The sequence below is a fragment of the Electrona antarctica genome (assembly GCF_951216825.1).
Source record: "Electrona antarctica genome assembly, chromosome: 20".
NCBI lineage: Eukaryota > Metazoa > Chordata > Actinopteri > Myctophiformes > Myctophidae > Electrona > Electrona antarctica.
Genome location: NC_136801.1, coordinates 4,637,376 through 4,649,017, shown reverse-complemented (window position 1 = coordinate 4,649,017; position 11,642 = coordinate 4,637,376). Strand labels below are relative to the sequence as shown.

General features: G+C 43.3%; 3 protein-coding genes across 3 annotated transcripts; 1 reads left to right on the top strand and 2 right to left on the bottom strand.

Moving 5' to 3' along the window:
- Nucleotides 1–242: 242 nt before the first annotated feature.
- Nucleotides 243–959, top strand: urad (ureidoimidazoline (2-oxo-4-hydroxy-4-carboxy-5-) decarboxylase; the record flags this gene model as incomplete). The annotated part of the gene is made up of 2 exons (XM_079489204.1): nucleotides 243–417; nucleotides 610–959. 2 exons carry the CDS (start codon nucleotides 243–245, stop codon nucleotides 957–959), a joined length of 525 nt encoding a protein of 174 aa, XP_079345330.1.
- Nucleotides 960–1,493: 534 nt separating this feature from the next.
- On the bottom strand, nucleotides 1,494–3,739 carry pdx1 (pancreatic and duodenal homeobox 1; the record flags this gene model as incomplete). Its single annotated transcript, XM_079489289.1, has 2 exons — nucleotides 1,494–1,927; nucleotides 3,283–3,739. 2 exons carry the CDS (start codon nucleotides 3,737–3,739, stop codon nucleotides 1,494–1,496), a joined length of 891 nt encoding a protein of 296 aa, XP_079345415.1.
- A 2,430-nt stretch (nucleotides 3,740–6,169) lies between these two features.
- Nucleotides 6,170–11,068, bottom strand: LOC306912960 (uncharacterized protein). The gene is made up of 3 exons (XM_079489448.1): nucleotides 10,963–11,068; nucleotides 10,084–10,158; nucleotides 6,170–8,876 (listed from the first exon to the last, which is right to left on the bottom strand). The coding sequence occupies exons 1-3, from the start codon at nucleotides 10,986–10,988 to the stop codon at nucleotides 8,456–8,458; spliced, it is 522 nt and encodes a 173-aa protein (XP_079345574.1). The 5' UTR covers nucleotides 10,989–11,068; the 3' UTR covers nucleotides 6,170–8,455.
- Nucleotides 11,069–11,642: the final 574 nt, after the last annotated feature.

The window sequence follows — 11,642 nt, the reverse complement described above, 5'->3', positions numbered from 1 at the left end:
ATATAGGCTTCGTGTTTGTGTAGGACTAACGGTGGTCACCTTAAAACTTTTAGGTTTAATTTTACAAAAAATATAAGATAATTAAAACGCTGTTGTTGAGAGTGAGTTGAAATGTGAACCATAGTCACTCAAACCACAGTTTATTAGCCAACAGTGCATTCACCTCCTTTTCACCGCATTTGAATGTCCAAAGGTCAGATTGTCCCATTTTTGGAGAGGGTCTCTGCATGGCCACGGGCAATATGGACATTCGCACAATAAATGCGCTTTCTTACGAGGATTTTGTGGCTTATCTTGGTAATGTAGTGGAGAAATGTCCAATTATAACTGCCGCAGTGTGGTCAAGGCGTCCGTTTGCGAATTTGGCAGCCTTAGAGGCAGCTATAAATGAATTCATCGAGGCTCTGCCAGAATCCGGTATGTCAAATAGACGATGGTGTGCTAAATTAACATATTTAATGAATTCCCATATCTAATGTGTAGCCTAACAATCATGCGGATTTAACTGTCAGGTTTTGTGTCATGTTTTTCAAAGGCCGAGGCGGAATTGTGTATTTTATAAGGCAGTTCAAAGTCAAACCATGCTTTAATATGTTGTGCTTTTTAAAGGCAAAGAGGGAATCCTCCGGTGTCACCCGGACCTCGCGGGCAGGGACCTGCAGAGCGGTACGTTGACCACAGAGTCCCGTGAGGAGCAGGGTCAGGCCGGCCTGGACGCGCTGGAGGCCACGGAGGTGTCACGCATGGCCCGACTCAACTCCGAGTACAAGGAGCGCTTCGGCTTCCCGTTCGTCATCTGCGCGCGGATGAACAACAAGGCGACCATCCTCCGGCAGCTGCTCGAACGGCTGGGGAACGAGCGCGCCGAGGAGAGGGCGCGCGCCGTCGACGAGGTGAAAAAGATCGGCCACTTGCGCCTCCGAGCCCTGGTGCTCACCGACGCTGTCAATAAATTATGAACTAAATTACTAAATTGGGACTAAATGAATTTACATTAGGCCCTGTCCCCTGTGTTGCTATACCTCCATGGAAAAAAGACTGGCGTTGGTCTCTATACTCTCTATTCACAATTACGCAGTGTTATTGTGCGTAATGCATCCATTATTATTAGGCTATATATAGCAGTTATATAGCCTTAATCGTCTCAGTTCAGGTGTACACTGTGTATACATTAATAAATTAAACCTGACTGCATGTTTTCTGTGGTTAAAAAGAAAGATGGTGACCAGTCATCATACCGCCAGTTAAGTTCGTGTAAGCGACTGCATGGCTGAATCCATAGGCCTATACTGTCTCTTTGTGGCAGAGAGGTGCATGGTCCACGTATATACGCTCACATAATTGCTCAGATTATTTTCGTATCATTGTCATTGGGGTGGCAGACTACATCACATAATAGTGTCCCTGACCCTGACGGCCTTCAGTCCTTATGTGAGTTTAGTTGCCTGACTTCCAGTCTGAATAATGTTCCTCTTGGAATCCCCGAGGGTTTATTATGCGGGCTCCCTGGAGCAAGACAGAGAGTGCATGGGAGAAAGGGGTGGTGTGGCGTGGGGTCCTCCGCCTCCCGTTGAGGACCCCGCTGTAGCCGTGGAGGTGACCCCACCACTACCACCACCACCCGTCTCGTCCCGGAGGTCCCCGGAGGTGATGGAGGAGTCCTGCTCGGGGTCGCCCCCTCCTCCTCCTCCTCCTCCCCGCGCCCCCCTCCTCCGGTCCTCCTCTTTCTTCCATTTCATGCGTCTGTTCTGGAACCAGATCTTGATGTGTCGCTCCGTGAGGCTGAGCGTCAGCGCCAGCTCCACGCGCCGCGGCCTCGAGATGTAGCGGTTGAACAGGAACTCCTTCTCGAGCTCCAGCAGCTGCGCGCGCGTGTAGGCCGTCCTCGTGCGCTTGTTCTCCTCGGCCTCTGCCATCATGTAGGGTCCTGGCATGGCAGAGAATGAGACTTTTAACATGTTTCTATATGAGGATTTTAGATCAACCGTTTATAAAAACAGCGAAAACGAAAGTGGATGTGCACGTATAGGCAATGGCCCTCGTATAAATAATAATTATACATTTTGGTAATATAGGAAATCTATAAAATCACTCTTCTAAATATTGAGTTTAAGTTTAATTTCAGTTAAATAAAGCAATTTGGATTATTATTACATTATTCGTATTTAATATGCCAAATAATGCAGCGTGTGTGTTGTCATGTTCCTAAAGGGCCTATTTCCTTCAAAAAACATAGCCTTGATTACTTTCAGGCGGATGAAACAGTCGTTTTTCCTTTTCAAATTCCATTTCAAGATGGTATAGCCATATCTCACATGCATTCATTTGATTTGGCATCATTTTAATAATAGGCCACCACCGTCCATGCAATTTGAATATGGCGCACTTTACGCATGTACATTATGTGTCTTTTCTTTCTCTGTGGGCCTATAGACGAAAGTCATGTAACTGACTAATGTTGACTAATAACTGATTCTATTTTTGTACAGAATTTCAAAAGGTTCAATGTACCAAATATTTATGAATTTCATTGGTTTGAAACGTATATAGACTATAGGCCTACTTCACATGATGTTGGATAGGCCAAAAGTTTGCCTGTTAATAGGGTAATTAAATTATAGCCTAATTACTGACTTTTGACCCAATGCATTTTACTCACTTTCCACTTAATAACAAATAGGGTTAGCAACGACGAGTCAAACCCCATTAATTAGAAATAAAATAAGTTGCATTAATGAGAAATAGCCTTGACATGACTCGAAATGCATTGAATGGAATAGATATAGGCCTACCGAATGGGTTGTTTAATTTCTATTATAATATGGCCTATCGATTTAAAAGGTTATTCAAATGTTTTTACACCGACCCAATGTGAGATTATATGGACTTGCGGTTGTCATGGTCTGTGGGAGTCTTTGGAATATAGTGCACACATACTGTATACATATGATATAGAACAATGAGGGTTAGAGAAAGTATATAGGCTTATAAGCATTGACCTTCCCGGCCCTTTACAGAATGACTGACAAGGTAAACTGAACCACCCATGCAGTCAGGATAATATTGTTCGGCACATGATGTCATAGGCCTCAGAAAGAACGAGTCAATTCAAACTTCTTAACACGTTTAGACATAATAGGCAATACTTAAAATGATTTAAAGGAAACAAACAGTAAAGTCAGTGCAAACGGCTGCTTCTTAATCTTTCCGTATATATGAAGCTTAATGATTATTATACATTTTGAACGAGAAGGCATATACAGTTTTTGAGAGATGAATTACCTGCCCATTGCCCCTTCCAGGCGTGCGCGTGAGACTTGGTCGTTTTCATCCAGGGGAAAGGCAGGTGATACCTGTTCCTATCGGCGCACAGAGTCAGCTCCCCTGCGTCTCCGTAACCACCTGCGGCAGGTGCATGAAGCTGCTGCTGGGCCGCCTGTAGAGGCTGTTGGAGGTGAGACACGCCCGCCGGGTCTTCTCGCATTATAGGCATACTATAACATGGGGTAATGTCAGATATCAGGCCAGCCTGCTCCAGGCCTCCCATGGACGGCGTGCTGTAGACGGAATGGACCTGTCTGCTCATGTACAGGCAGGGCGGCGGGCTGTGGCTGTAGTCGTCCACCTGTGATCTCTGGTAGGCACAGGAGTCTTTAAACGCCTGCGAGGGGTAATAAAGCTCTTCTCGGTTCATGGCTGCCGGGGGCCGAGGCTCTGCAGGAGCGGTGTGCGCACACATGTACCTGTATGTGTGCCCTCTCCCACGGAGTGAACCTACTGCGCTCTACCTGTTGCTGCTCCGTCTGGCGCCACTATAGACCCCACAACTTCTGACTGCAGGTGTGTCACACTCACCATGTGACCCTGCAGCGGCTAAGCCATTGGTTTCATTGTTTACTTAAAAAACTATACCGCGCCTGTCCAACGTTACGGATGTTCGCCCTGGGTAAGCAGCGTCTCGGTTTTACAGTAATCGAACGGAATTGGTCGTCCGTGCGCGAATCAATGCCCTCAGCAAACAACCCAGGTCTCATAGGCCTGCCCTATACCGCCTGGCTCCACCTGCGCTCGCCACAACGGCAGCAGCCGCAGCACAATGGTCTGGACAAGTGCTTACATCTGCGGGAGACTATATTACTGCATGCGAACAGAAACAGAATGCAGATTGTGGCCTAAATGCCTATATGCAAAAATAAATAAATTCGCCTTCATATAAGTTGGTCGTCGACGTATCCATGGACAAAAGGTCTATATCTTCTGTCAACATATGTGGCAATACAGGATATGGGGAAATCGATATCCTATATATGGGCACAAGCATTAGCTGACCTCCGAGATAAGAGACCTGGATGGATCATGCATGGAGACAGTTGTCTAGGAAACCGCATGGGGATCATTTCTCAAGCACCATGTATGCCTTCTACAAGTTTTTCTTCCCCCCCCCCCCCCCCTCCAATTGGACGTGTCAAACTTTTAAAATGTAGGCCTACCCATTATAGCTCCGTAAATGCATCATTTAACACAATTTAACTAGGCTAGGCAGTATAGGCCTACGTCGGTCTTCGCAGCACGCTGGAAATAACATGGAACTCTCGCTCGCTCTGTCTCCATGTGCACTCTGGCCATGTTTGCTGGCCATTACCGCAGACATGCTTTCGCCCCATTACACAGCACTTCTCTTGGCAAACCAATTATGTTGGAGTGAGGAACAGAACTCAATTAACAAGCGGAGCGCGTGAGACGTGTCTTCACAGCCCTTGAGCTCTGACTGCACAGGCTAATTTTACGCAACGATTTTAAGACATTGCGCATTTTCACATTATATATATTATATATATTATAAGCTGTGTTTTTGTCAGCAGACTATTTGCACGGAGTTCTTCAAAATACTTTTAGGCCTATATATATGGCACATTGTACAGTATCTTAATGGGGCAATAAGCACTGCAATAAAGTCCAAGTAAACCAATTATATACAAATGACACTATGCAATGTGACCTAATGGTGTTTATAACGGATCAGTGTTTGAAAGTGGAAGGAAACGTTTAACCGAAGCTATTCCCACTAGTGGAGATTCACCGTAGGATTTATGAAGCGTGCGTTATGTGCGTAAAACGCAATTTGGCCAACTTTCCAACCGTACGTAATGGCTTAAGTGACACTTTTACGCAATAATATGCCAATGCGTAATCATATATATACTGACCAAACAGACCGGCAATTGCAAGGTTTCTAACGGCTCTTGCTAAAGTGGTATAAGCTTAACTGCGTGCAGGATGAAGGACAATGGACCCAACAACAGGTACACAGCAGATGGAACAGGCCCACGACGTTGATATACTTAGGACGCTTGAGCAAATGTCCAGCTGTTGCATTGGAAGTCCCCGTGATCAACAACAAACACTACCAAGCTATAAGCAGCACCCACATCCTTATTTTGTGCACATTTAAAAAAATAAAAAAATCTTTGATTTAAAAAAAAAAATAGCAGATGTACAAGCTCACAATACATCTCATTGTGAACATTTGTGAGCTTGTAATTATTTTTTGGTTTGCTGTTACTATTACGTTTTACGAAGCTATGACAGGTCTTAAGTGATGAAGTAAGACTATACAAGCCTGCATGGCTGTCAGTATTACTGAATTACAAATATCCCAAATCTGTTAGTGGGACACACAATCTCCATAATTACAGATTATTTCACAATGTACAATTACTTTTTTGGCAGACATGAGTGTGCAACATGCATGTAGATGTCATGAACTGTCAACCATGCACCAACGGTCAAGTAGTCAAGTGCCAAGACAATGTAATTAGGATAAGAGGTATAAACATTACAATCTATCACACAAAAACATATAGGCTATAGCAGTGGTTTTCAACCAGTGGTCCTGGGACCACCAGTGGTCCTTGTGGTCCCCATGCAGCTAAATGGAGAGTTGGTAACTAAATGGACCCTTCCTTATTTGATCTTTAACTCTTGAGTGTAAAATGAAACCAAATGGACCTGTAAGGGTTGCTCTCAAAAGGGTCTCATTTGCTTTCAAGAGTTACATTATTGTTAAACATCTGTATTACTTAATTTACAACAAGTATAGAGAATGATGTTTTTTTTTATCAACGTTTGCCTGTTATCTCTCCTAATGGTACCAACATCAACACAGCATGGAATTGTGGACAAAATGTTATCCAACGACAACAAAATATTCTTTCGTTTTGGGTCTGCGAGGCTAAATCTTATCAAATGGTGGTCCATGGTTTAAATATTGAATAAATACTGGGCCTTGACATGAAACGGGTAGCCTCGGAAACCCAGACGTTTTTATTTCCATGGAGAAAAATGAATGAAACAGGTTGAAAACCACTGGGCTATAGCAATCAGGATTTGTGGTCAGGCAGACAGCATAAATATAAAAAAGAATATATAGGTAAAGAAGTATTCAATTAACCAACAAATTATTGAACAATATTTCTACATTTACATCATTGTTACTATTAAAATGTGTTACATTGTTAGAAGCGAATCACTATAGTTCTATGCAGAGGCCCAGTATGGGCCTGTATTGTTTAATTAAGAGCTGTCAAGAACAAGGAGTGCCACAGAAACAGGACTCTATTTTCTTTCTTTCACAAACAAAGCTATTTCTGGTAGGCGGTATACATGTCAAAAGGTTTGTGAGGCACGATAAAATGTGCTTGCACAGTGGCGACAGCATGGCTTATGTAAACATTAGCAGCAGCGAGTAATGACAGAAGAATGCTAATGACATTATAATTGGAATCAAACCACCACTAGGTGAAAAAATGCAGCATTAATCATTCATTGGCCAAGAGAAGAACATGTTATGGTTCACACAAGAGCACCAAATAAAATCAATACTGAGCCTGAGGCCGACTGTATAGATGAGTCATAAAATGAACATTTAAACAAAGTAATTCACAAGGCCAACGTAAAACTGGTGTAGTTGCAAGCAGAAGTTAATTATATGAAAGAGGGTTTTTTTTTTGTACAAACAAGAGTTTATTTTAGCTATAGCTATCTTAGCTAGCTAAGAACAGGTAAATGACTGACTGGAGAGATCCTTACATTAAAACATCTGCAAACTGTTTAAATATGGGTGATGTGATTACAAAACCAAATTGGTGATTTGATTTCTCAAATTCAAAAGCAAATGTAGCTAAGTTCAAGGGCAAACAGGAATGCAATAATTCTAAGGGGGGAAAAGCTATTTCTCCATAACATCTTAACAGTCTTAGCCCATGGCCCATGGCTGAATTTCTAGCAATGGTCATAAAAATGAAAAATAAAATAAATCTTTGCTGCAATTCAAGGGGTATTCAAGGGGTGAATAATGAAGTGAAACTAAATTAAAATTCAGTCTAGTACAAGAAAGGATTTTTTTTAAACTCAAACATACCCAAAACACTCAAGTCAAAACTTACAACACAAACACTGTCCTTTATCCCTATTCCCTATGAAGCAGTGTTCCTCCTCTTTTTTCCACAGTATCAGAAAAGCAGCCACTGTGAGCCAGCCTTTGAAATAAAACAAGATAAACAACCAAGGAGTATACTGAACAAGGAAAGGGTCACACAGTGGCAGTGGTGTAGACTTATAGTCTACCGTTATACGCTATACTAGTTTGACATGCCAAAGTTTTTTTTGGGGAAAAAAAATACAGTCTGCTAATCATTTCATCCATTGACGGGAGGCATACTATGGTCCGACGGAGTATTGGTTCGAAGGAGCATTGGTCCGAGGTGCGTTGGGGGTCGGGAGAGGGTTGGGGTTAGGTTTAGGTTAGGGTGAGGGTTTGAGGTAGGTTGTCGTTCGGACCAATGCTCCGTCGGACCAAACACATGAACCCCCATTGACCATGTGCGAGTGTACAGCCTATACGGGCGCATGTCACGCATAATTATGGTAGGTATACAGTGTGAGAAAACCTAGGCTACAGCACTGGTTCTAGGCACTAGGAGGCAAAGTGGAGCCAGAGGTTTCATGAATGCATTGAAGACACTGAGAACCTATAGAAATGTGTATGAAGAAACAACGTTTTAATTATTGCAACCCTTGACAAATAATCAATTCAGTAAAAATAAAAGAAGACATATCACACTTTTTTCCCAATCTCTTGTTTTAGATGTACACACTATTTGTCTTGAGGTATCTACTGTACATCTCCTTGTTCAATATCCTCCTTGAAAGTAACCAGGAAGTAATTTCTGATTCATACAGTGCGTGTCCCCGAAAGGTGAGTGTAAACAGTTCCTATATATTGCATCACTGGAAAGGTGACCTCATCCACTTCCCTGTGGATGGGGAGCAGCTGGAAGAAGAGGCATGAGTTGTGTTGAGAGTGACCACACAGCAGCCATTTTGGGTTACTTCTTCCTGCTGAGGGACCCTCCCCCAATATGAAGTAAGAACATCATAATGTGTGTTATATGGATTATTCCTTGGAGAGGGATTGGTTTAGGGAGGAGGTGTGTCCCTCACGTGGCGAGTGGTCTTTAGATTGGAACCTGAACTTTTCGTCATCTCTCTTACGGTCACCCTTTCTGTGTCTCTGCCGGTCTCTGGAGCCTCTGTCTTTGTGGCAGTCCCTTGTATCCATGTCCCTATCTGGTCTCTTATCGTTGTGGTTGTTGCCGTGACATTTATGGCCTCCTCTGTGATCTCCATTCCTCTTGTGATCTCTGGGAGGAGGTGTTCTGCTTCTGCTGCGGCTGTGGTGGCGGGAACAGGACTCACTTCCTGCTGGACGCCCTCTTGTGGTGGAATCTTCACCTGTGTTGCCATGGTGCAGGCCAGTGGAGCGGAGTGTGTTGAGCAAGAAGCGTTTATTGGTGGTACGAAGAGGACACTTCATCCTGGCAGACAACAGCGAATAACAACCTTTCAACATGAACAGCATCACATATCAAGTCTCTGACAACATACTAGTACGGCAATTCGAAACTGGCCCCCGTAAAATCTGAATCCCCCCCACCACCCACCTTTTTTCCCCCTCACTGTATTGTATATGTTTCTTTTCCCTTTTTTACCTCCTTTATGATGAATTCCTGTTCTGTTCTTTGGCTATATAGAAGTGTCTATTGATGGCCCAGGCGGTGGCGTAACCGTCTGGGCACCCGACTGGTAATCCAGTCGCAGTGTGCCGCGGGTTCGACTCCCGAGCCCGACACGGCCTTTACTGCATGTCTTCCCCCATCTCTCTCCCGTTTCCTGTCAGCCTACTGTCTGTCCCTTCAAAAACCAATAAAAGGCGTAAGCCACAAAAAAAATATCTTAAAAAAAAAAAAAAAAAAAGAAGTGTCTATTGATGATTTGAACATGGTGGACCCTCTTGTAAACAAGTGTAATGCTTTATTGGGTCGTCCACTCACAGTTGAGTTTGTGCTTGAAATGTATTGTAATTCTGCAAACTTTTAATAAATATTTCAATCAATCAAATCAATCAGTGCCATATTCAAGAAAATAGCAGATCTACAAGCTCACAACGCATCACATCGCAGACTAATTGATTTAGTCGGGGGATAAATCTGAATCTTAAAATCTGTGACTGCACTACTAATGTTAATGTTAGCCTTTCAAGTCTTGTCTGTATTTTTGAATATGTTGTGTAAGGGTGCTGGGGTTGTGGCTTGAAGGGGGCGTGGCTACCCCAGACCCCACACACCCCAAAATCTCCTGAATTCTGACACTCCAATGTTGACAGCCTTGATCTTAAATACTGCTTCTAAATTAACCTACATGAGCAGATTAAGTCGGTTATTGGTTATAAACAGTTACATTGGTTAACATTAGTGACTTCCTCCTGGGGGATCCCGAGATGTTCCAAGGCAAGGCCAAGTCGTAATCCCTCCATCTGCACCTTGGTCTGCCCCGGGGTCTCCTCCCAGTGGGACGTGCATCGAGGACCTCCCTAGGGAGATGCTCGAGAGGCATCCTAACCAGATGCCCGAACCACCTAAGCTGGCTATTTTGCATATTGCATATCTTTATTGTTTACATTAGAAGCAGCTGGACCAATGGAAAAGTTAAGTCAGGTTGATATAAACATCCAGCCACACTCACCATCCTGTAGGGCCCATGGTCTCAGCTCTCGCCCTGGCTCTGTTAGTCTCCCTCAAGAGCTCTTCAACTGCACGCCTAGGTACAGGAAAAAAAAAAAAAAAAAACAGATGAATCAATAACTGCAGAAAACGCTGTAGAGGAGAGAGAAAAAGTGTGTGTGTAGAGAAACAAGAAGATAGCGATGCCACAAAGAGCAAAGGAAGAGAGCCAAGCAGAGGATAATTTAATTAAGTGAGAGAAACCAGAGTGAGACAGACAGGAGTGGGAGAGGAGGAGGAGGAGAAGGGAGGGTGAATCATTAGTTTATTGTGTTGCGTGCGCACAACGTCCTGGTTTGACCTGTGCTGCCCATGCTGATTCAGCAGAGCCTCGGTGGAAGAGACCGTTCGACCTTTGTCCATAAAATAACTGCGCCCGGTGTGTGGTGGACGGTGATGGTAGTACTAGTCCTGGTCAGTGAGAGACTCGCTGACGCACTGTGACTACTGACTGGACCAGGACTAGTACTACTTAGTATTACCCGGTACTTCAAAAACACCGTCTGACTGCAACTTCATAACAAGCATGCTAGGCTGTCTAACGGTCGTAGTCTCGTACTTTAATAGGTGCATGTGCAATTGTGCACACTAAGACAAATTACAGGAGATTTCCCCCGAAAATAGCATTCATTCTAGTAGGTGGGGAAGGTGGTTAAGGGTTTGATACACTGAGACTTGATAAGCCAGTATGTAATGCTAGCCTAAGATTTTTGACTCTCCTAGAGGTATTTTTCTGCTCTCGTCAGAATCGAAAAATACCCCTACGAGAGTCTAAATCTTAGGCTAATGTAATGCCACAACAATGAATTACTAGCAGCTATGGTAACGTTACATTACATACTTCTCCAATTCACTATCGTCGGCCATCGCGGAGTGAAGAAATAAACCTAAACACAAGATTGATTCTCGTAAATTAACGTGACATCGTTGTTTACATCTCTATTCTCTACGAGGACTTTCAAGGAAAGGACCCGGTAATTGTGTAACCATAGCAATGCCTACGAGTTATTGAAAAAAATGTCTGTGGCATGTTGAAAACTTGCTTTTGAAAGGAAAAAAAAGAGGTTTCATGAATGCATTGAAGACACTGAGAACCTATAGAAATGTGTATGAAGAAACAACGTTTTAATTATTGCAACCCTTGACAAATAATCAATTCAGTAAAAATAAAAGAAGACATATCACACTTTTTTCCCAATCTCTTGTTTTAGATGTACACACTATTTGTCTTGAGGTATCTACTGTACATCTCCTTGTTCAATATCCTCCTTGAAAGTAACCAGGAAGTAATTTCTGATTCATACAGTGCGTGTCCCCGAAAGGTGAGTGTAAACAGTTCCTATATATTGCATCACTGGAAAGGTGACCTCATCCACTTCCCTGTGGATGGGGAGCAGCTGGAAGAAGAGGCATGAGTTGTGTTGAGAGTGACCACACAGCAGCCATTTTGGGTTACTTCTTCCTGCTGAGGGACCCTCCCCCAATATGAAGTAAGAACATCATAATGTGTGTTATATGGAT